Source organism: Eptatretus burgeri, chromosome 16, assembly GCF_056783735.1.
Source record: "Eptatretus burgeri isolate ZD-2024b chromosome 16, Ebu_testis_v1, whole genome shotgun sequence".
NCBI classification, from domain to species: Eukaryota; Metazoa; Chordata; class Myxini; order Myxiniformes; family Myxinidae; genus Eptatretus; species Eptatretus burgeri.
The window spans coordinates 53,256,961-53,281,163 of NC_140976.1; the positions used below are offsets into that span (position 1 = coordinate 53,256,961).

The 24,203-nt window shown below is 44.7% G+C and overlaps 1 protein-coding gene across 1 annotated transcript in view; it reads right to left on the minus strand.

Moving 5' to 3' along the window:
- The window catches only part of ATRX (ATRX chromatin remodeler), a 536,186-nt gene that overhangs the window by 60,873 nt on the left and 451,110 nt on the right, over positions 1–24,203 (minus strand). The window contains exons 17-21 of the mRNA XM_085859788.1: positions 22,861–22,970; positions 18,970–19,110; positions 18,237–18,414; positions 16,631–16,768; positions 4,598–4,773 (exon numbers count right to left, since the gene is read on the minus strand). Coding sequence (XP_085715914.1) covers positions 4,598–4,773; positions 16,631–16,768; positions 18,237–18,414; positions 18,970–19,110; positions 22,861–22,970 — 743 coding nt within the window. The remainder of the gene's footprint in view (positions 1–4,597; positions 4,774–16,630; positions 16,769–18,236; positions 18,415–18,969; positions 19,111–22,860; positions 22,971–24,203) is intronic.

The window sequence follows — 24,203 nt, forward strand, 5'->3', positions numbered from 1 at the left end:
ACCGTATTTGACGTGCCCCAACGTTTTAGACACATTTTTCTTAGGTCGGCATACGCTGGCAAGATCGCCAAGGTGTGACCGCGATGTTGACACTTCCATTTCTACGGCAGTTATGATTCGAATCGTTGTGCGTCAGCCTTTTAATAGGCTACGTCACGACATCGTCGGCGATGCGTGCAACGCGCTTTGCCTAAGTTAGACTATCGTTGGGCATCGGTTGTGTAGGCCGACAACAGGTTCAGCATTCGTTGGTATAAGTTATCTATAACACAACGAAACGTTCTGTGTCCGTTACCAATGCGTTATACATAAGACCAACTCGTTATGAATACGTCCGAATCTTTAAAAAAACATCAAAAGTTCAACGTAAGCCAGCGTTTTACATACATTTTAATATGTTGCCATCGCTGGCTAAAACGTCAAGGTGTGACCGGGCCTTAAGTTTTGTATAGTTAAGAACACGCTGAAAGTACGCTGTCATATTTCATGGTACGTCTCGTACGTCGTGAAATTTCAAGCTTGCTGAAAATTTTACGACGTACTCGCCGTATGACTCACACATTCCGCTACGCTGGGAATAAGTTGTAGGCACGTTATGCGATCATTGACACACGTCGACACAAGTTCCTTGTAAGTTACTCAAAAGTCGAAACACGTCGAGGTAATATTTAGCATTCCCGAAACTTATTTTCTCCGTCAAGGCACATTTTCTTTTTTTCTCCTTGGTTCCGTGAAGGCACGTGATGAAATATCTGAAGTTGTTGTTGTTGTTTTTATGGTTTTTTTTGTCAATCACGAATTTTAAAATCTATTCGGACATTTGCTTTTAAGTTTCGACGTCGACGTGACAATATCCTCAAACAGAAAATATTCACAGAGAAGGAACTAAGAATAAGATATGAGCAAACTGAAGAGGAAATCGGACGTGACGTAATGGCACGTGACGAAATATCGGAAGTTATGTTTTTTATTATTTTTTTTTAAATGCTGCCAATACGCCATTATACGGTAGCTGTAAATTAGAAACACGTTCAGTAAGTTCTGTGGTCGTCCGGAAGACGTCAATCAAATACGTCTACATACGTCAATATTCGTTGGAGGTACGTTACCCATAGGTTCAAAGCACGTTACTCATAGGTTAGAAATAAGTTTTGGGTACGCTAAGGATTACCTCGACGTGTTTCGACTTATGAGTAATTTACAAGTAACGTGCCTCGACGTGCGTCAACGATCGCATAACGTGCCTTGACGTGTGTGCAACGATCGTGTAACGTGCCTACAACACATTACTCATAGGTTATAAATAAGTTTCGGGTAGGCTAATCATTATCTCGACGCGTTTCGACTTATGAGTAACTTACAAGTAACGTGTGTCGGCGTGTGTCAACAATCGCATAACGTGCCGACAACTTATGGCCAGCGTAGCGGAACGTGCGAGTCAAACGCTGGCATACGTCGAAAAATTTCAAGCATGCTAAAATTTGAGGACAACCGCAAAGTACAACGATGAAAGCCAGCGTACTATGAAGTATGGCAGTGTTTTTCAGCGTGCTCTTAGCGTATACAAAACTTACCCATAACGTATTTGACGTGTGTCAGCGTTTTAGACAATTTTTCATAAGTCGGCATACGCTGGCTAAATCGTCAAGGTGTGACAGCGCCTTTACCAAAGGCAATCCTATTATTGTATGTTACTGCAGTTCATCCCATTATCTCTCTTTCTCTTTCTGGCATTGATAAAATTATCTGGCCACTGGATAAACAGAGGTTAACATCAGCTAAAATTAGACTGTCATGCAAAATAGAAAAACAAAGTGGCTGTCCAAAATGAGTGTGCAAACTGGCAATGCTATCAGTCTCTGAATTATCACAAAAAGGTGTACATTGGCAGAAATGGCTTTTATAATGAGTTACCACCATTGACCCCAACAATAGTATGTACGCCTTGCATTGACCGAATCAGACGATCCAGCGCTCGCTGTGGGATGTTGTGCCATTCTTTCATTCAGGTCACTTTTTTTTTGTATACCTTCTCGAGGCTCGTATGAGAGCTAACACACAACGCACAGCAAGGAGGCATGAGACAAGAGAGGCGGGAGTGGGAAGGACAAAACAGTGGGGAACAGACATGATGGAAGGGACAGGGATGGGGCGGGGAACACGGGGTATACAAGATGGACACCACAGGGACTTTCAGGAAGGAAAGCAGGGAATTTGAAGGAGGTGGGTTTGGGGTGGATTAACGGGGGTAGAAAAGATAGAGGATTTGGATGGGGGATGATAAGAGGTGGTGGTGAACAGCTGTTTTGAAGGCCTGGAGGGAAGAATGCGATTTAAGAGAGTGTGGGAGTTTATTCAATAGGTGGGGAAAAAAGAGGAATGAAAGAGTGAAGGTGAGCAGTGATTCGTGATTTTGGTAGTTTTACCAGAAGGGGGTTGTTGGCGGACCTTGAGCACCCTGCGGAAATATGGTCTGGACAAATCGCAGACAGAGCGGGGGGGGGGAGGGGGAGGTGAGACCGGAGAGGAGACGGTAGAAGACAGAAACATAACCGACCTGCCTGCGGTGAGGGAGTGAGAGGCCAAAAGACTCAGCCTCATCGCGGGAGATACCAATGATCCGAAATGCATTGGTTTCCACAGCGTGAAGCTGAGAAAGGTGAGAGGCAGGAGCACCAGCCCAGGGGGGAGAGCTGTACTCCATCAGGCTGCGGATGAAAGCTTTGTATGTGGTATACTACCAGGTGATTTAGATACTGTGCATGGACTTGTTGATCACAGGAATGCCTCCTTAGGATTTCATTGGCATGTTCAATTTGATACCAGTCCAGAGATTGTGGTGACCAGTCTATGCGAGTGAATGGGTGCCGTCGTCCATAAAGATGAAGTTGGGATCTTTCTGTTGGGACAGACAAACTACAGAAGGAATGATCTTATGGGATACCAATCAAAGCACCCCTCAGAATGATGACAAGATCAGTTCATTGGCCAACTTCAATGCCAGCCCACACCATGAGGCCGTGGCATCATCAAACCGATCATGTTGCCTAATGGCACAATTAATCACTCATCACTTTGTGTGCAGACTGGAGCACACCCATTTTTGAAGTCCAGAGTCAAATGAACATGGTGCTTATGGTTCACCCTCCAGTTGTAATAGAGCTATTCAGACAGGTGGTCGTTATGGACCTCATGCTATTATGCCAGTGGCTTGAAGCCTGTTCCAAACCATCTGGGTCGAAATTCAATGTTTGACTGCTGTTTGCGGGTCATTCTGGAAAGATCGCACTGTTGAAATGTGGTTCCTTCTGGCAAGGGTAATCCTCCTCACAATTAATCCTCATGAGGGGTTGCAACCAAATGGAGACCTGAGTGAGGTCTCTGCAAACTGTCCAAGTCTGACGGGACCTCATTAATGGCATAAAAAAGGACACCTTGATGAAAATTGTCCTGGGAAGGAATGTCAGTCAGAATCTACTGCTTTTGAAATATCCTGAGGCATGAGCCATCTTGTTTTGCGCTAAATGACACCAAGCTGTTCGTAAACTCACTTCCTTCGTTCCTTCCACGTTCGGTATGTGCTGCTTCATCAGGGTGAAGATTACCACACTGCAGTTGTGCGCAGGCATGGAACAGCGCTGATACAGCCGAGTTGCGCAAATATATACGTGTGCAAGTAAAATTCAATGCCACCTGGACCATAACCACTTGGAGTACATGGGCGGCCAATTTATTGAATGTATTGACACTGATTGTGTGAAAGACCTGAATATAGATTTTGCAGGAGACGTCATTTGCTGCAAATCTCCAGGATCGCTCCCAATTTCCTGATTGGGTTTCATACTATCAACCCCCCAACAACCCCCCCCCCCCACGTCCATTTTCTTAAGATTGGATTCTGAAGGGACCAATATGAATACTCTCCTTTCCGAATGTCATGATATTAATAATAGTTGTCATAATAATAACAACAAAAACGAGAACTGCAATCGGTAGAGTGCATACCTCTGCCAGAATGAACAGTTTAGGTTTTGCATCCCACTGAAAAGCCGGATCTAGATCCGTACCTTAATCAAAATCGAATTGGCTTGCTCTTGTCACCTAACAAACTCGCCAACCAAGTTCGTCTGAATCTGTTCACAACCTTTTCAAATATAATGCTAAAATCATTTTTGTCCCCACCTCTCAATGGTGACGAATCGCACACACAAAAAAAAAAAAAATATATATATATATATATATATATATATATATATATATATATATATATATATATATATATATATATATATATATATATATATATATATATAGTAATCGGTGTCGTATCTTCACCAAAATCTAGTCAATTCGTCTTTGGCATACACGCAACCCATCGTCCAAATTTTGTCGGAACCCGTCCATAACTTTTTGAGATATCCTGCTCATAAACAGAAAGACAGACAAACAGACGGGTGAAAACATAACCTCCGTCCACCTTCGGTGTCAGAGGTAATAATAAAGGCAAAGAGATGCAACATGAACTGTGCTTAATAAGTCAAAGCAAACCATTCCCAGTTGAGTGTCACGTTATATGGCGGGAAGGTATTATTCTGACCTGTACACAGCCGGCGAGCAGCTCGTACAAAATGTGTGCACGTTTCTTCATGACTCGAACATCAGAAAGTGTTGAGTCTGAGCACTGGCCGTTCTGAATGGGGTTGATGAAACGATTGCGAAACTCTCGCGAGGATCCAAGGAGATTTTCTTTAATGAAGTTGACCATGCAGTGGTCTGCAAAACATTGGGAATGAAGGATAAGAGGAACACAATGAAAAGAAGATATAATGGCAGAAAATGGAAAGGAAGAAGAGAAAAAAAGAGAAAATAATGAGAAAGAAAAACAAAAGATGGAGGAAAGAAAAAGAAAAAGAAAAAAAAATCGAAGGGTACAGGGAGGAGTGTATATGGGTACAAGGTTGGGGAAAAAAACAGGAGGAAAAGAGGTGTGATGTGGGAAAAAATATTTAAAAAAATAAGGCTGTAGAGAAGAGAAGCTGAGGTAGTGGGAAGCAAAAAAAAAAAAACGATGAGAAAAGGGAGCAAGGACACAAAATAAGAGGAGGCAGGGGAAAAATCGGGAGTAGGGAATGGACAAAGAGGGGGTGGGGAGTGGATAAAGAGGCGGTGGGGAGTGGATAAAGAGGGGGTAGGGAGTGGATAAAGAGGGGGTAGGGAGTGGATAAAGAGGCGGTAGGGAGTGGATAAAGAGGGGGTAGGGAGTGGATAAAGAGGCGGTAGGTGGTGGATAAAGAAGTGGTGGGGAGTGGATAAAGAGGCGGTGGGAGTGGATAAAGCGGCGGTAGGGAGTGGATAAAGAGGGGGTAGGGAGTGGATAAAGAGGCGGTAGGGAGTGGATAAAGAGGGGGTAGGGAGTGGATAAAGAGGGGGTAGGGAGTGGATAAAGAGGCGGTAGGGAGTGGATAAAGAGGCGGTAGGTGGTGGATAAAGAGGCGGTGGGGAGTGGATAAAGAGGCGGTGGGGAGTGGATAAAGAGGCGGTGGGGAGTGGATAAAGAGGCGGTAGGGAGTGGATAAAGAGGGGGTAGGGAGTGGATAAAGAGGCGGTAGGGAGTGGATAAAGAGGCGGTAGGGAGTGGATAAAGAGGCGGCAGGGAGTGGATAAAGGGGCGGGAGGGAGTGGATAAAGAGGAGTAGGGAGTGGATAAAGAGGCGCTGGGAGTGGATAAAGCGGCGGTAGGGAGTGGATAAAGAGGGGGTAGGGAGTGGATAAAGAGGGGGTGGGGAGGGGATAAGGAGGGGGTAGGGAGTGGATAAAGAGGCGGTAGGGAGTGGATAAAGAGGTGGTGGGGAGTGGATAAAGAGGTGGCAGGGAGTGGATAAAGAGGCAGTCGGGAGTGGATAAAGAGGCGGTAGGTGGTGGATAAAGAGGCGGTGAGGAGTGGATAAAGAGGCGGTGGGGAGTGGATAAAGAGGCGGTGGGGAGTGGATAAAGAGGCGGTGGGGAGTGGATAAAGAGGCGGTAGGGAGTGGATAAAGAGGCAGTAGGGAGTGGATAAAGAGGGAGTAGGAAGTGGATAAAGAGGGGGTAGGGAGTGGATAAATGAGCGGGAGGGAGTGGATAAAGAGGGGGTAGGGAGTGGATAAAGAGGCGGTAGGGAGTGGATAAAGAGGTGGTGGGGAGTGGATAAAGAGGCAGGAGGGAGTGGATAAAGAGGCGGTAGGGAGTGGATAAAGGGGCGGTAGGGAGTGGATAAAGAGGCGGTGGGGAGTGGATAAAGAGGCGGTGGGGAGTGGATAAAGAGGCGGTGGCGAGTGGATAAAGAGGCGGTAGGGAGTGGATAAAGAGGCAGTAGGGAGTGGATAAAGAGGCGGTAGGGAGTGGATAAAGGGGCGGGAGTGAGTGTATAAAGAGGGGGTACGGAGTGGATAAAGAGGAGGTAGGGAGTGGATAAAGACGTGGTGGGGAGTGGATAAAGAGGCGGTAGGGAGTGGATAAAGAGGTGGTGGGGAGTGGATAAAGAGGCGGTAGGGAGTTGATAAAGAGGCAGGAGGGAGTGGATAAAGAGGCGGTAGGGAGTGGATAAAGAGGCGGTAGGGAGTGGATAAAGGGGCGGTAGGGAGTGGATAAAGGGGCGGTAGGGAGTGGATAAAGGGGCGGTAGGCAGTGGGAAAGAGAAAAGAAGGGGGAGACACCAAAAAGGCAATGAACATTGATCAAAATAGTGCACGGGAAGAGTCGGTCAAGGTTTGCAAATGTGGAGCACATGAATCCCAAACATGTACAATCATATACTCTTCCATCTCCAGTTTAACTCCATAGGAAAAATTACCTGTCAGATGCATTACTCTGACAATGGCACAACGGTAGGAAATAGTCACGCCAAGTCATTTGCCCAATTTTCTCAAAATGACAACCATTAACATCATTCTTCCATCAAAAACCTATCTCAGCCAATCCCACTAATCCAAAATAAATGTCCTCACCCATCATCCAATTCCTATTTTCTCTTTCCAATGAGTGTTCAGGATCTTGCTTTAACCCACATATTCATGGCATCACGTAACGCACACTGACAGTTGAACATCCGAGCCGCTGCCTTGGTACGTGCCACAACGCGACAAATCTTGAAAACTTCATTCTTAATTTTCTATTTGTTAAATCCTTCGCTTCCCTATCATAACTTTCTCCAGAGGTGCACTCCTCTCTTATGCTTCTCACCTCTGCCATGTGGATATTTAATATTAGTCACTCAGATTATTCTCTCATTTAGGTCCTGAACATTTTGGGATTTATGCTTTCTTACTTCTGTTCAAAACAATGACATTTGCTTGTCATAATTGCTTTGGTATGATGAGATCAATAATTTGTCTCATCCAAACATAAATCCTCTTCTTCCCCTTTGGTCCAGCATCATCCACTGAAAGTACACAGTGTAATGGGTTAATGGCATCACACAAAGGTAATTTGGCCCATCATGCCAGTCCCACAACCACACCCCATCATTCTGCAAGTAGTGCTTAATTCAGAAGAATTATCCAGTTCACTAAAAGCGGAGAATTAAGCAAATTTACCAGACCATAATGGCCTATTCCTTTAAATAATTCATTCAGGAGGATCTTTATTCTCCTCAACCTAAATGCAGAGGGGACAGATGGGATATATGATCCCATAAGGACAGCGTGCTCCAGCATGCAGCACTCCCTGCTGGTATCTCATGAGAATGACAGTCCCACATTTATTACCCTCAGCACACGAGAGGGTATTGAATTTGCATCCGTTTGTCTGTACAGAAGGTGAGTGTCTATTAATTACACACTACTGAAAGGGTCAGGTCAGGTCAGGTCAGATTAGATCTGTGACTTGCAACAGGTACCATGTAAACCTGTGCTAACTTGTTCCATGGTCTGGTTGTCGTCGACTAAACCGTCTCCCCCACCAAATTTATTGGTGAGGAGGGTGTATGATATGGACAACCAGCAGGAGATAGAACAAAACCTGTCAAAGGGCGGAGGAGCTCCTTGTGAGCCAAAGACCATCCATAACTAGTGCGCCCAACTGTGTCTGCGGACGTCCTCCTGCAGTTGGGTTAATTTTATTAGGAGGTTGGTGGCAGGATTTGCACTCTGGCCACCGTAAAACCCTTCATTCTGCAAAACATTCTAAAAGCATTCCAAAACATCTGACTGTGGGAGTACCTCCTGTTAAGCTTCCCTTCGCAGGGCATCTCACCGGATAACGGGATGGGGGCAAAGCCTTCGGGAACCCCAATCTTTGATGATAGGAGGGAAACCACGGGGTAACCATCCAGGGTCAGATTGTGGCAGTGTGTGTCGGGGTGGTGCTGAGGTGTCGTTCACCAGATGGCGGTCTCCTTGGGTTAACCTGAGGCGGTCCATTTGGGTGGGTGCCTGGAATGTCCTATTCCAAAGAGAGGATGATCACCTGTCTCTGTTATCATCTGAGCTCAAGCGTTTGGACAACGGTATTGTAGTACTCTCTGACGTTCGGAGACCGGATTGCGGCGGGATCGTGGCAGCTGGTTACAACTACTATTGGTTACCATGCCCAAGGAGTTGCTGAAGCTGTGTCCAATAAGCTGACTCCAATGATCATCAAGATAACACTGGTCAACGAGCATATTATGAGACTAGGGATTCGTCACTCCTTGGGTGTCATTTCCTGATCTCTGTACATGCTCCGACTGAGGCAAGTGATCTCACCATGAAGGATGCATTTCTTTCCACGCTCGAGTCTGTGGTTGATCAGTGCCCCAGGCGAGATACCCTTCCAGTCTTGGGAGACTTCAATGCATCGATTGGAACTGATAGGGATGGTTCTGAGACATGTGTTGGTCCTCAGGGGGTCTGGAACTGTGAACCAGAATAGCACTAAGTTCCTTGACTTTGCAAGAAGTCATGGACTTAGGGTGGCTGGTAAATGGTTTCAGCGCCTACAAGCTCATTGCTGGACTTGGTATTCCAACGCTGGCGGTGTGGCAAAGGAGAATGACCATGTGCTCATTGGTGGTCACTGGAAAATGATCCAGAACTGCAGGGTCCACCGGAATGCTCAGTTCCTCAATACTGACCACCGGCTTGTTGTAGCAACTCTGAAGTTGCAGTTAAATCCAGGAGAATGGTACCACCCCAGCCGAGGCTGGATGTTGGCAAGCTCAATGATGAGAGGGTAGCTGAGGACTTTGCGAACAGGCTGAGTGGAGATTGGGGTCTGGGTGCTTTGGGGGATCCTGAAGAGTTGTGGAGTGCCTTTAAGACCACCATCCTTGATGTTGCCGGTCGATGTCATGGAACTCACCGGAGGGTGAAGAAGAATTTTGTCTTTCAAGTGACACTAGATACCATTGACCAGTCACGGTGCTAGGCTGAATGGCAGAGCTGAGCTGTTCAGGGAGCAGAGGCGTAAAACTGTACGTGCACTAAGGGTGGACAAGGAGGCCTATGTGTGAGGAATCTGTGAGGGGGGTAGAGCATCACCTGTGGTCAAGCGATTCTCATCCTGCTTTCAGGGGAATTCGTGCATTGTGTTCATCCAAGCCCATCCCTCAGTGTACTGCAGTTATAGCGGAGGGTGGTAGGCTCTTGACAGAGGAGTCCGAAGTGAAGGCCCGCTGGGCCGGTTACTTTGAGTGGCTGTACCAGGCGTTGAGTTGGATGTGAAGGGTGTGACAATCCCGATTGCTGACCCTCCAATCAACTGTGGTCCACCTGCGTTTGTGGAAACACGGGCTGCAGGGAACCGGTTGAAATGGTGTAAAGCTCCTGGGATCTTTGGCATCCATGTTGAACTTCTCAAGGCTGGTGGAAATGCTGCACTCATGTTATTGCATGCAGTTCTGTGCTCTGCCTGGAACACAGGCATCATCCCAACTGATTGGAAGAGGGACCTTGTTGTTCCTCTCTGGAAAGGGAAGGTTGATCGCCAAGACTGCAACAACTACCGAGGGGTGATGCTCTCAGTGCCGGGCAAGGTCTTTCCTCTGATAATTATTGATAGGGTTCGCCACCATCTGCTTGAGCACCAGCGTCCAGAGCAGTCACGCTTTACACCAGAGGTTAACGATTGACCATATCCTTGCTCTTCAGGTGCTCACCAGCCTGGTGTTGGCTTAGTGGTTCGGGTGGTGGCTTAGGATCCTGAGTTCAAGCCTCGTTGGCCGCTGAACTAATACACCAGGTGGTTGACTCAGCCTGTCATACTTCCGAGGTCGGCGAAATGAGTACCAGTGTGTACTGGTAGAGGGGCACTGCATCAGCGACACAGTCGTGCTTCTAAGAAATGATAGCTACCCTGGCAGTTAAGCTGCCATACACAAGAAGAAGAAGAAGGTCCTCACCGACCATAGATGAGAGTTTCGGCAGGGGCTGATTGCAGCCTGTGTTGATCTCTGCAAAGCGTTTGATTCAGTGAATCTGGATGCTCTTTGGAGGATTATAAGTCTTCGTGGAGTGCCAGCAAAACTGATCGATCTGATGTCTGAACTCTACTCTGGTACTGAGAGTGCTGTTAGATGTGGTGATGCCATCTCTGACTTACCCCCAGTTGTTTCTGGAGTTTGTCAGGGGTGTGTACTGGCCCCCACACTTTTCAGCACTTGTATGGACTTGATTCTCGGGAGGATGCCGGAGAGATCAAGCTGCGGTGCATCGTTTGAGAATGTCAAGATCTTTGGCCTTGATTTCGGAGATGATGCAGTCATCTTTGCGGAGACTTTCGATATCCTTTTGGGGACCATCCAGGTGCTGAATGAGGAGTCGGAGCCACTGGGATTATGGGTTTCCTGGGTCAAAACTAAGATTCAGGCTTTCAATGACATCTTGGATGCTGCTATCCTGTCTGTACCTATTTGTGGCAAGGATGTTGAGGTCATGAAGAGATTCACTTACCTTGGCAGTGACATTCATGTCTCTGCTGGCTGTGAGCCAGAGGTCAATAAACATCTGGGTCAGGCCTGGGGAGTCATGGATTCACTGGATCATGGTGTGTGGCGATGCCGGTACCTGTGTGGGAGGACGAATGTCCAAGTCTGCAGGTCCTCGGTGCTTCCAGTCTTGCTCTATATGGATGTGACACTTGGATTCTGAGAAGGGATCTGAGATGGAGACTCAATTCCTTTGGCACCAGGTCTCTTCGGAGAATCCTTGGCTTTCACTGGTCAGACTTTGTGTCCAACAGGCGGTTGCTGAGAGAGACTCAAATGAGATTTGTATTTGTTACCTGGAGAGTCGGTGAGCGTCAGCTGTGTCTGTATTGAAATGTGTCTCGTTTTTCTGACACTGATCCTGCTCACCAGATTCTATCAGCGAGGGAGCTTCGTGAGTGGAGCCGGCGAATGGGCCGATCATGTTCCTCGTGCTTGCAGCACATTGATCAGCATCTCAAGGAGATGGGGATGGCCCAGGCATCTGCCTGGGGGATGGCCAGACGGAGGCCCCTGGCGTACCGGCGGAAAGTGGACGCAGCGATGCGCTGCTCCGGCGCATGCTCCCATACCTGACCTGACTTGACTGAAATGTGAATACATCTATTAACTCGAAGGGCACTTGGTGGAGCACATACCTCTGCCATGTAATGCCTGATCCATGAGAATATATCAGGCCCAATACATTTTTGAAATATCATGCTATACAGGACTATATCGTTTTTGGCCCTATCAATCAACGTTGAAGAATCACTTTGAAAATTAAATAACTCTCGGTGAAGCATATCCGGATTCGGATCTCAAATAAATTTGTCGTGGTCACACACCCAACGGATGCACCAATTAAGTTTCATCCGAATATGTCCACAACTTTTTGAGATGTCATGCTCTATGTTAGTTCAGCCCTATCTCTGAATGGTGAAGAATCACGAAAAAAATTATCGGATCCGGATCTTCACCAAAATTGAATCAATTCTTCCTTGTCACACACCCAACCTGCCCACCAAATTTCATCCGGATCCATCCACAACTTTTGAGATATCCTGCACACAAACAAACAAACAGACAGACAGAAAGGGGTGAAAATATAACCTCCTTCCACTATCGGTGGAGGAGGTAACAACTTGAAAGGCATCACACACCAGACTTGATCACAGATAGGGTGGGAAACGAGAAACCCGGGTGAGGCCTTAGCTGCTGTGGAGACGTCAAAGCTGGATGACAAACAGGCGACGAAGCACACCGACCACCATGAGCAGCAACGATGAAGCACACAGGCATGGCAAAGGCAGGAACAGGAAGAAGGCAGGACATGAGCAGGCAGGCAGCCAGGATGATGAAAGCAGGGAGACAAGCACAGGACGCTTCCCTCAGGCGAGGAAACGTTCGCGCCCAACTCAACTCTCGTGAGGCGACACAAACCCCACCCTCTCGGGGGTGATGAAACCTCCACCCTTCGCGAGGCGATCCAAGCTCTTCCCATCCCTCTTTCCGAGGTCACCGTTCCGCCAAAACTCCTCTCACCTTCCGAAAGCTTGATACCGGTGCCTCACCCAGGGGGATTACAAAAGGTTGCACATACGATTCCTTCATTTTAAACCCTAATAATTATTACCACGCACCGCCCTTTGTGTGGTGCACATTTAAACAGGACAATCCTGAAGCTAACGCTTTTCGACTTAATTCCATCGATATTGGCTAACTACTCATACACGAGCCATCCGACTCTATACATTTCCATCTGTTCTAAAGTCATATGTTTGTATCAAACATACTGTAATCTCTGATTGCTATTTCATGTTAATTTTGCAGTTGAAGCTGCTGACTAAATTGAGATTCAAACCCACACCAGACAACGTGATTGCAAGCTTGCTAACAAAAGAGCTATCTTGCCAGATTAGTTAAATATGGCTATCCATCCATCCATCCATCCATCCATCCAGACTATACTCTGTACAGAGCATCGGTGCTGTCTAAGCCGTCTCCTGGGCTATCGGGCACAATCCTGGACGGGTCGCCACTCCGACGCAGGATACTCCAATGGTACCCAGCAAGCTGGTACTCATTTTGCCAACCTTAGAAGTATGACAGGCTGAGAAAACCCAGCCTGGTATTAATTCAACGAAAGCGGGATTTGAACTTCAGACCCTTGGATCCCAAGCCCACCAACCTAACCATTAAGCCAACACCAGGCATATATACATTTATATATCTATTGTTTAAATTATATAATTGCCAAAAACTAATGGCGAAAACTGAGCATATCTAGGATATTGCATAAAAAGAATGGCTGAAAGCAGGAAGAACAAAACATCACCCAATGAAATGAAACATTTCCTCTTCATTTTTTTACCATTGCTAATTCTGATTACTTTTGCATCCAACTCTGCCGAGCTTAATTTTTTCTTTCTTTCTGGGTGAGTTCAGGCGCTCAGCATAAACATTTCAATTCGGGATCATCGCAAACATCCTTTTTGGACCTTGGGTGTGGGATAAAATTGTCGGCTTTTTACCGAAGCTTGCACACAAAGCTGCATTCCTGGTTCGAGAACAGGGGTGGTGTACAAAGACAAGCTGCAACTTCAATGGACTGGGCCCCGAATTCCAACCTCCGTTTGTCTTGAATGGAGAAATGGCAAAGGTCTGCTTGCGGGTTATCTCAAAAAGCCTTTTTGCAAATTGGATTCACAGCAGCGTCTGTAATTACCACAGTTCGTTTTGCTTTCACCGAAGGCTTCGGCGTACGTACAGTCAAGGTAAAGCGTTCCAAGTTCAGCGTCTGCACATTTGCCGGAACCTGACTGGCTTCGCCTGGATGAATTGGAATTCACTGTCCACCTGTCCCATTCAAGGTTGCTGGTGAAAAGTCATTCTGCTCTTTCCCAAACGAGGCTCCTCGTTTGCCCACCTTGTTAAATTCAGATCATCCAGGCCAATCATTTTCCCATTGTGGCGATCCAAGAAAACACATCCGTCAGAGCAAGCACCATCTGCTCTGACCTGCTTGCTGGTGAGCCCCTGCAGGCAAAACACATTTTCTTCCTCACAAAGTCGGACGAACCTTAATCAATAGAAGTACGAAAACATTTTCTCGAGTTAAAGTGCGGTGCTGATTAGCATTTGAAAACGGAGGTTGACAAGGCCCATCCAACCTGAGCACACGTGGAAAGATAGTTACAAAAGGTGGAGTTAAAATTCAGGCATCGTTAACTGTAACGCTCCAACTCCCAAAACATTTGGTGTGATTGGAACAATCCAAGAAAATGTGATTAATCAATCAAAATTTGGGCACTGCTTTGGAATTATTTTGTTTTATCATGGCTAGAAATAACAATGGGGTCATAGTCTTCCTGTTTCAATGATCACGAAGGGCTGGCAGGATGGCTCAGTGGTACGCACGCCTGTCCATCAAACCTGGGTTTGAATCTCGACAGTACTAAATTAAACCGTCATCTCGGTGTTTCACAGGCAGGGTGATTCAATGTGTGTGCCCCATTCCTCGGATGGATGTTAAACTGACGTCCCGTCTGCTGCCATTAGTCGGTGGACATGAAAGATCCCACGGTGTCCTTCAAGAAGAGTAGGCGAACTATCGCTGGCAACATGAACAAAATACAAATTGCTGCTCTAACCTAAAGAGGCACTGCATCAGCGGCACTGCATCAGCAACACAGATGTGCTCCCAGCAAATGCTACCTGCAGCCACGTGCTGCAAGAAGAAGAAGAAGAACAAGAAGAAGAACAAGAAGAAGAAGAACAAGAAGAAGAACAAGAAGAAGAACAAGAAGAAGAACAAGAAGAAGAACAAGAAGAAGAACAAGAAGAAGAACAAGAAGAAGAACAAGAAGAAGAACAAGAAGAAGAACAAGAAGAAGAACAAGAAGAAGAACAAGAAGAAGAACAAGAAGAAGAACAAGAACAAGAAGAAGAACAAGAAGAACAAGAAGAACAAGAAGAACAAGAAGAACAAGAAGAACAAGAAGAAGAAGAAGAAGAAGAACAAGAAGAAGAACAAGAAGAAGAACAAGAAGAACAAGAAGAACAAGAAGAAGAAGAAGAAGAAGAACAAGAAAAAGAAGTAGAAGAAGAAGAAGAAGAAGAAGAAGAAGTCGACATTAGCATGTCCTATGGTCACAATACAACTTTGAAAGGCTTTTTTAAAGTTCTATAGAGATGCATTTAACGTGTTCAGAAGTCTTTGGAATCGGATTTGCACTGGAGTGGGAGCAGTTTCGAAAACATCAGATTGTTTGGCGATTTCAAAGTTTAAATGATGACACCCCAAACGAGAAACACAACCCATGGAAGGATTCAGCACTTTTAAAATTCAGCGGTGCGGAACCAAAACGCACGTTGAGCCCACCAGTGACGTTTGCAATCGTTCCGCCAACTGGTCTGCACTCGAAAACCGTTCAGCGATGGGCAACATCCTTTTATGCAATAAAAACGAACGTGCATGACGGACTGCACACAAGAAGGCCTTCCACCAGTCGATGCGAAGACAACGCCACTGCTATTAAGAACACCAACTTCAAGATTGGAGTGTGATACAATTCGAGAACTCGTTACCCAAAGTCAACAGTGCGTCGAACTTTCATTGAGGATCTGGACAAAAGAAAGACTCTGGTAAAATGGGTGCGACACATCGTCACAGCACGACAAAAGCTGAAATGGCTTGCGATGAATCAACGGAATCTTCTGCCTTTTCTTTCGTGGTGAAGGCGACACTTTCTTGGAACGTGCCATTTGTGGCGATGGAACCGGGCACTGCAATTATGAGGAGCCAGAACTGAAATCTGGTTCCGCAGAGTGGAGAGGTGGGCCAACTTCTCTGCATAAATAAATAGACCATTCACATAAACGTTTTAGATGTTGCAATGTGGGCCCTTCTTTTGGGGAATGTAGTTGCAAATTATCCCTGTTTGGAATATAGATGATCACTTACTGAAATCAGTTTGTTTCACCATTCAGTTGCTCCCCTGTGCACAGCAATCAGAGCAGTGTAAATTATTCTGCCGCACAAACCACCTTATTACATATCGAAGCAGATAGTCTCTCTTGCTGCAGCTGCAGTTACAATGGATGATCGAGAATGTTAATCGAGGTATACTAACCGCCTCAATTTAGATAGAATACCTTGATCAATGTTCTCTTGATTCCATCCAATGTTATACCTGTCCGTCGATGCAGATCAACACGATCCCTTCATGAGCAAGACTCATTCTTCAGATACAGAGTTACATCCAATTTATCCACTGCATTCCGACACCTTGTATTTTATCATTCACTACCATTCTGATACCTTTCAAAGAGATCACAGGTACCTTCAAAAAAACAAACAAACCCACCACGCTTTGTCAAAACTACGTCCACCAAGAAGTTAAAGGAACTGTTTGACTTGCAGGAGGCAATTTATTTCTTTATCAACGTTTGTATAGACTGCAAACTTTTTGTTTGGACAAAACTCAATCAATTGATAGGTGAAGGACAGAAAATGAAGCTGCAAATGTTGAAATACAAACGTTTTCTTTTTTCATCTCCTTGAGATAATAAATAACGAACGTGTGAAGAATACAGATAGAAAAGCACAAAAGTGAGGAACAAAATAGGAAAAAAAAAATGGCTTTATCTACCGACAAGCACGAATACCATTGATATTGCATGATGAGTCAGTGCGCGCTCACTCACACTCAAGTAGATTGTTCTGAAGCGGTGTGCCCGTCAGGACGATGCGGCGACGGGTCCGGATCGCGTTCATAGCCTTTGAGATGGCAGACAGCTCATTTTTGAGGATATGCCCCTCATCACAGATAACGAAATCCGGACCTGATCACAATATGCGAGTGTAAAGAAGGAGTCAATAAAATCAATTCATGCAGATTTTTCAATAATAAATTTACAATCCAATAGTAAAATAGAAAAAAAAACAAAACTAACAGACGTCCATGGCAAAAAATACGACCATATAAAAAAGGAGAGCTTTTTATTCTTGTGCTGGTTGAAAGAGCTCAAAATGGAAGGTTATATATTTCTTAAGAGCACAGAAAAAAAAAAAACTCAAGGTGGTGTGTTGGTGTAATTTATGCACATGATGTCATCATCGTGTCATCGAGTCAGTGTGCTTCTTCAGTTGAATACACACACACACACACACACACACACACACACACACACACACACACACACACACACACACACACACACACACACACACACACACACACACACACACGCACAATCTGTGATTACAAAGTTTGGTGAATGGTGCCACAACTCATGAATGCGTGAGCATTGTTGAGGTCAGTGGTCAGGGCTTATTTCGTTATCCCTCCGACTTGCCTGCAGGCCACAAACACCATTTCACTCTGTGCCAGTGCGCCATGGCATTGCTTTGTGTGAGCACGTGTTTGTGGCGTCTGGTGATTTGTAGAAAATGTTGAAGTCTGTGCAATGTGCAAACATGAAGTTTTGTTTTAAACTTGGAAGACAATGACAGGTATACACAAAATGCTTGTAACAGTAACATGGGACGAGTGAGGGGCGGGGGGGGGGGATGTAAATTCTCTATGTAAATTTGTACTGTGGCGGTGGTGGCAAAGGTTATTACAATTTCCTTTTTCACTCGGGCAACGCTGAGGCTAAGGCACTCTTTGCATGGGTAATCTTGTCCTCCCTTCCCTTCTCACCTCCCCTCCCACCCCCCCAAAAAGACAAAAATGGAGGGCCTCTCAAAGCCTGTCATCATGTGTGAGATTTCTAGCAGGGACATCAGGAAGAACCGGGGGAGCAGGACGTAAGGACAGGGACAGGGAGGGAGGTGGGGGGCAATTGGTTAAAGCACTCTATGCGTGGGTAAACGTCTTCCTTTCCTTGTCATTCTCACCCAAAATTTTAGGCAAACATGACGATTAATTGTTTCGGCAGCGAAGCGATGGTTAGGCTCTGCTAGGACATACACACACACACACACACACACACACACACACACACACACACACACACACACACACACACACACACACAGTAAATTGAATGGTAATTAAACAATCAACGACACCAGACAGGAAAGGCAGCAAAGATAAATCAGCGTAAAGATGTGAGACGACAGAGTGGTGATGGAGGAACATAAAAACTTCATCCAAAGATTTATTTTTGCCATATTCACAAGACGTTGGAGAAACAAGTTGAAGGGAAGGAGGAAGTGACAGAATGCCGAAACAATAAAGCAGACGTGCAACGAAGACACAGGAAGTGGAAACAACAACAAACAGGAAATGTGAGCATCGCATTATACCAGGGTCCACCAAAGATTGCTCAATGATCTCCCGCTGCTTTTTGCTCTTGACACTGCGGCCGCTGGTGAGGTTGCGATACATTTCGTAGCCCATGATCATTATACCACCATCGTCCATCCATTGCCGCAACATACGGGCACGATCAACCACCCTCTTCACCGTCGTCAGCTCCCAGACCTGTGGAAATGAAAAAGACTTCTCTGTAGGATATAACATTTTTGATATTCCAGCAATGAAAGGGGGGAAAACGAAATCACGGAGAGGCCGAAACATTTCAAACAGGCAAGGAAGATCAAACAAAATGTGGAGAATAAACAATTATTGGCAGTTATTAAGAACACCAGAAAGATATTATGGCTAAATCAGAAATTGTAGTTTTAAAGTCTTCTTCCTGATAAGTGCATGAACTAAATTCACCTGAAGCGACAAATAAAAGGGTACTAAAACTAATCAAACGTACGTCAAATAATAATAAAACAGCAGTGATGACGACGATGCCGAAGACAACGATGGCAAGGACAATGATGACATTCTTCAGAACCTGTGCATTCTTATACACCAGTTTCACCTATGCCCCATTGTCTGTCTCTGATGATTATTGGCCCTCTGATCTGATCATATGCATTTTGCAACAACGAAATCTGATAATGATCATGATCACAATTATTTAATTCCACTCATCAGAAAACTCAGGAAACAAAAAAGAAAAGCAGGAAAATTCTGCAGCAGGACCTCTGGCTCATCTTCAATATCACCGAGCCATATTTGGAACTCATTGATCCAGTTGAGGACGGTGTTGAGCGGACACACAATAAGTGCGTTTCGGAATTTCAACTGCTCTGTTCTCAGCACAGTGTGCAAGAACGCCACGACCTGTGGAGACAGAATTACAAACGGGTAAACTTGGGTTTAGGGGACAGGGGAAAACGTCTGCACATGGGACTGAACAATATTAATTGGACAACACAATGTCAGATCTTCGTTGGTGTCAGGCTCACAGTTGAAGTGCCTCGATGACAAGCAGTGTGGCTTCCCAAACTTCAAAATCAAACTACCTGAAATAATTTGGTCACTCTCCTCCTAGGCTCTTCTGTGCTCACTCAAGAAGACCAGCATGAGTACGGCCCATCGACAACTTCAAAAATGAGGGCATCTCAGCAAAAAGCAAATCAATGTACGTGGTTGGATCAGATCACCCCCGTTTCACTTCGAAAAAATTATAACCATCTGGTCACAACTACATATTTAAATATCCAATAAGGACGCTTTCCTCGAAAATCATCAGACTCTCAAAATAATCCACAACATCACGTCATCTCCTTAAAAGGGAAAAGCAACCATCCATCCATTGGGACCATACTCTGTGCAGAGCATTGGTGCTGCTTAAGCAGTCTCCTTGGCTATTGGACACATTCCTGGACGGATCACCACTCCGACACAGAATACCAGCATGCTGGCACTCATTTTGCCGACCTCGGAAGGATGACAAGCAGAGTCAACCCCACTTGTATTAATGTAACAGCTGATTGGGATTTGAACTCTTAGGATTCGAAGCCCATCAACCTCACCATTAAGCCAACACCAGGTAAAGCAACACCAAAAAAAATGTCCAGCAAGTGGCAGCAATGTGCTTCCATTTCATTCTGCAGAGAATGCACTTGACAGAATAGACTTTTAACAGTCCCTCCGGACCTCGCAAATCCATGGCAGAGCACCTCCTCACCAAAGTTAAAAGATGTCCATATAAACATGCGTTGTGCTTTCAAACCACAAAAAATGTGTCATGACATGTGGTTTATAACATGTATAACATGTGGTTTATAATAAAAAAAGACATGTGGTTTATAACAAACTAAAGTTTATAACAAACTAAAGCAGATGAGGGTAAAACGATGAAATACCTCACAGTGAAGAAAAATGTTCATTACAAGGGTGGTTAAGGAGGAAGTTGGAAGGGGGAAATTTTTTTTAAAAAAGAACTGTAAAGGACGTGAACAGGCTGGTGTTAGAGGTGAATCCAGCTTGTGTGTGCATATGTGAAAAATCACAGCCCAAGATGCTCAAATGTTTGAACTCACCCCCCCCCCCACCACCCTCCCCAACAGATATCCTGAAATATCCTCCACATGCAAGACTGATATACAGCCAACAAAATACACACGCACACGTGATGGGTCACTCGGTCAAGATCGGGTTACTTAGACTTCATTAACAGGAGAAGATTGTACGTATAAAGGTGCAGGGAATAATTTGGGAGTACAACACGGCAATGATGGGCCAAACAGACCCCTTATTTCCGTGTGCACCATTCCTTACACTCAGTGTAACCCTGTGGAGGTATATTACTTTTCATTCTGAAACATTACGAAGACAAATATTTAAAAGCAATTGATTTGATTCCTCACAAAGTATTGACCTTTGAACAACAAAGCAGAGAGGTGCAAGCCAAGCTTCACCCCTCTCACTGCAAAAAGGGGGGGGGGGGGGTTGGTGAGGTGATGAGGGGGCAACTGACATTGACATGCAACACTCCGTTGCCCAAAGAGCCATTATTTCATGTTTTTACATAACTTTAAAAATTAATTTTTTTTATTGTGAAATAGACATTCCGTATATTAAAATAATGTGGTACAGGAAATTTCTGGCGAAATCGGGCCCAGGGTTTGGATACGTGTAAGGACCAAACAAACAGATTTGCACACGTACACACAAACATATGCACATACTGTACATGGCCCCTAAGGTGAGAAAAGCTAGTGTTTAGTTCAGTACAATCCAGAGATATCTACCTATGTGGGTTGGAATGATGAAGTGTATGGATTTAATATTGGGTACTTGAAGTGCGACAAATTTGGCATCCGTGTTGTGAAGAAGAAACATTTACATCTTCTGATGGACCTTTATTTAACACATGATTTTTGACGACAATTTCAACCTCGACTCCAAAGCTGGCATGTCACTATGGTCAGTATTTAGCACTCCAACCATTTATGCAAACCAAGCAGCATTACAGTGTTTGTGAAAAGGGAATTTACATTCTAGGGTGGGATGCTGGAAGATATCGAAACAGCAGCAAGCCTAATGGGCTATGGAGGACAAATCTTCCGTCGTTCTGATGGCTATACATTACTTTTATGGCTCATTTGACTGTGGCAAGAAGACGCCAAGCCCAACAAGCTTTCAGGGTCACTGGAGAAGAATCACAGCAAAATGTGTCAGACGCAGCATCGGTGGTGGCATAAAACTGGAACCAGTAACGATGGCACGCCACGGCCTCCAATGGCACTCAGGCCCATAATGGAAGCATCATAATCGTTACACTTCAGAGGCTCGCAGTGATGAAACCGCCCCAGGCACAAGGTGCGAGATCCTTTTCTGATGCCGTGGCAGAGTTAATTTTGGGAGAATGCGAACGAGATGGCGAGTTGGGCAGGCCGGAGTGGCTATAATTGCTTTCATTGGGGCATTCAGTGATTCTAGGTTCTCGTCCGTACTAATCCTGCATGGCTTTTTACAGTTTTGACCCTTTATCATTTATGAGATTGTAAAATTTAGCCAAGGAATGTTAAGCAAAATTCAAAGAACGACACTTTGCACCAGCCCTTCCACAGGATGATAAAAAGATTCAGATGAAAAACTGCACTGTTCATTTGACACACAAAAAATGGCACGCAGTAATACCGAGTCAAAGCTCTGATTGATTGCTTTCATCGAGAACGAGAATGGGGGGGTGGGGGGGGAATCAGATTAAAATATCGAAAAAGGGATGCAAAATTTCACAAAAGCTTCAGAAAATTGCTCAATATAATCGGGATAAAAATGCATCAACTCCAAAACAATTAAGGAGTGATCTGTTTGGTATTTCCTATTTGAGTATACGCCTCGTACTTATGCAACCTTAGGTCCAAATCGTAAATACCTCATTGGTGTATCCACTATCTGGTGTAGAATGAAAACGCGCGCACGCACGCACGCACACACACACCAGTGGTGCATCATTACCTCAACTACAAGAGGGGGTGAAGCTTTGACTGCGCATGCGCATTCAGTTGAAAGACAACAACGAGGTCGCTTACGCCGCCGTTGGTTCATGTTTTTACCTCAATTTGATGACGAATTGAAAGTTTTTTATTTATCTATTTTTTTTTTCTTGTGATGTTGAGCTTGCACTTGTGAAAATGTGGGACAGCAACTTTTGGGGATATTGGCCCAGGGGTTTGTAAATGTATAAGGAACAAACACAAGCAGACTCACTCTTATGTGTATAATATAGAAACAAAACTCTCCCACGAGCTTTAAATCATATAAATAAATGGATTACATGAATGAATGAATGCATAATAATAATAATAATAATAATAATAATTATATATATATATATATATATATATATATATATATATATATATATATATATATATATATATATATATATATATATATATATATATATATATATATATATGAAAAAGTTAGGAACATTGCTGAGTCTGCCATTCGGAAAAAAAACCACAAAGCTCGCCATACTACCTGCAATCACTCGTAGACAAAATATTCCAAACTTTCACACAAATGTTGCACTACGGGCTCATGATATGGCAAAAGATATCGAGAGATACTTGCCTGCAACGTCTTCCCGAGGCCCATGCAGTGGGCGACAATGCAACCCGAACCGCATTCCTTCTCCGATTTCTTCACCGTCTCAACGCAACAATCCCACATGAACTGGACTCCTGTGGTGGAAGATCGGTGAGAGGAGGGAAAGAGTGGGAAGCAGGCTATGGAAGGCTTAAGATGGGCGTGAGACCATACGATTCAGTTGCATACGAAGGTTAATGCAGCTCGAGAGAAAGAAAAAAAGAAACCGAAGTGACATGGACTCAAATGCATACACCTTTCTCAGGTGAAACTGTCACGTTTCGTTGAGAGAAAAAGGATGATCCACTGCCACAGTTTCTACACGTGTTCCCACCCGGAATTGCAGAGGCTTGGCATCTACAAAACCTTTCATAAAGGAAAATCTCTGAACCAAGGCTCACCCACTGGTCTTCATCTACTTTCGTGTGGTGGGTGTCAAGCATCAAAGGAATAATAAGCTCATTGGGAGTGTTATGTGCATTTAGTGTCAGGCAAAGAAAGTGGACATATGAGAGCAGGAAACGAATGAAACACTTGTTGACAAGAGCTCCATGTTGAACGAGAAACACACGGATAAAAACAAAGGTTGATGAGTGCTACGAGACCGTAAGCAATTCGGAATTTTGAAAGGTTAGAACAATAAGCTTTCCACGGTACATCACGAGTAAAGGTGAAAGATGATAAAAAAATTTAAAACAATAATCGTCGATGTTGAAGAAAAAGCACGGAAAATAGGAAACGGCTTTCATTCGAGCCCACTGCAGGGAGCCCAATCAGGAGGCCTGGATGAAAGTCCTGCAGATGGTACGGTGAAACATGTCCATTGAGAATCCCACAGAAAGCAAGAAGAGCACGGAACAGTGGGGGTGTTTTAAATATTTTTTTTTGACAATGAAGTCGGTACTGGACGTCTACACTATAATGAAGCTAAGTGTTTGTTATCTTCTCCTAGACGAAGTGTGAACGGTCCATGAAACTCAGCTATTTTGTACTTCGTATACATGACTGGATTGCTATACTATTTAGCTCGCTATCATGAGCGAATGAGCAAAGATTCGGGGGGAGGGGGGGGGATAAAAAGTGAAGCCAAGGCCGCCGAGTATTAGCTATGCAGCCCGAGGTACATCACCGAACATGATTGGTCCAGTGCTATAATGTGCCCACCACAGAACAGACCAGTGACGGCAGGTTTATTTATTACTAGTTCGTTTAAAGAGCCGGTGGATCCACATGATGCGATGAAACCAACATGGGGATTTGTACATATTAATGGAAATGAGTATAGAAGAATTCCAGCAGGAAGGATTTTGAAAAAATGATGCATTGTA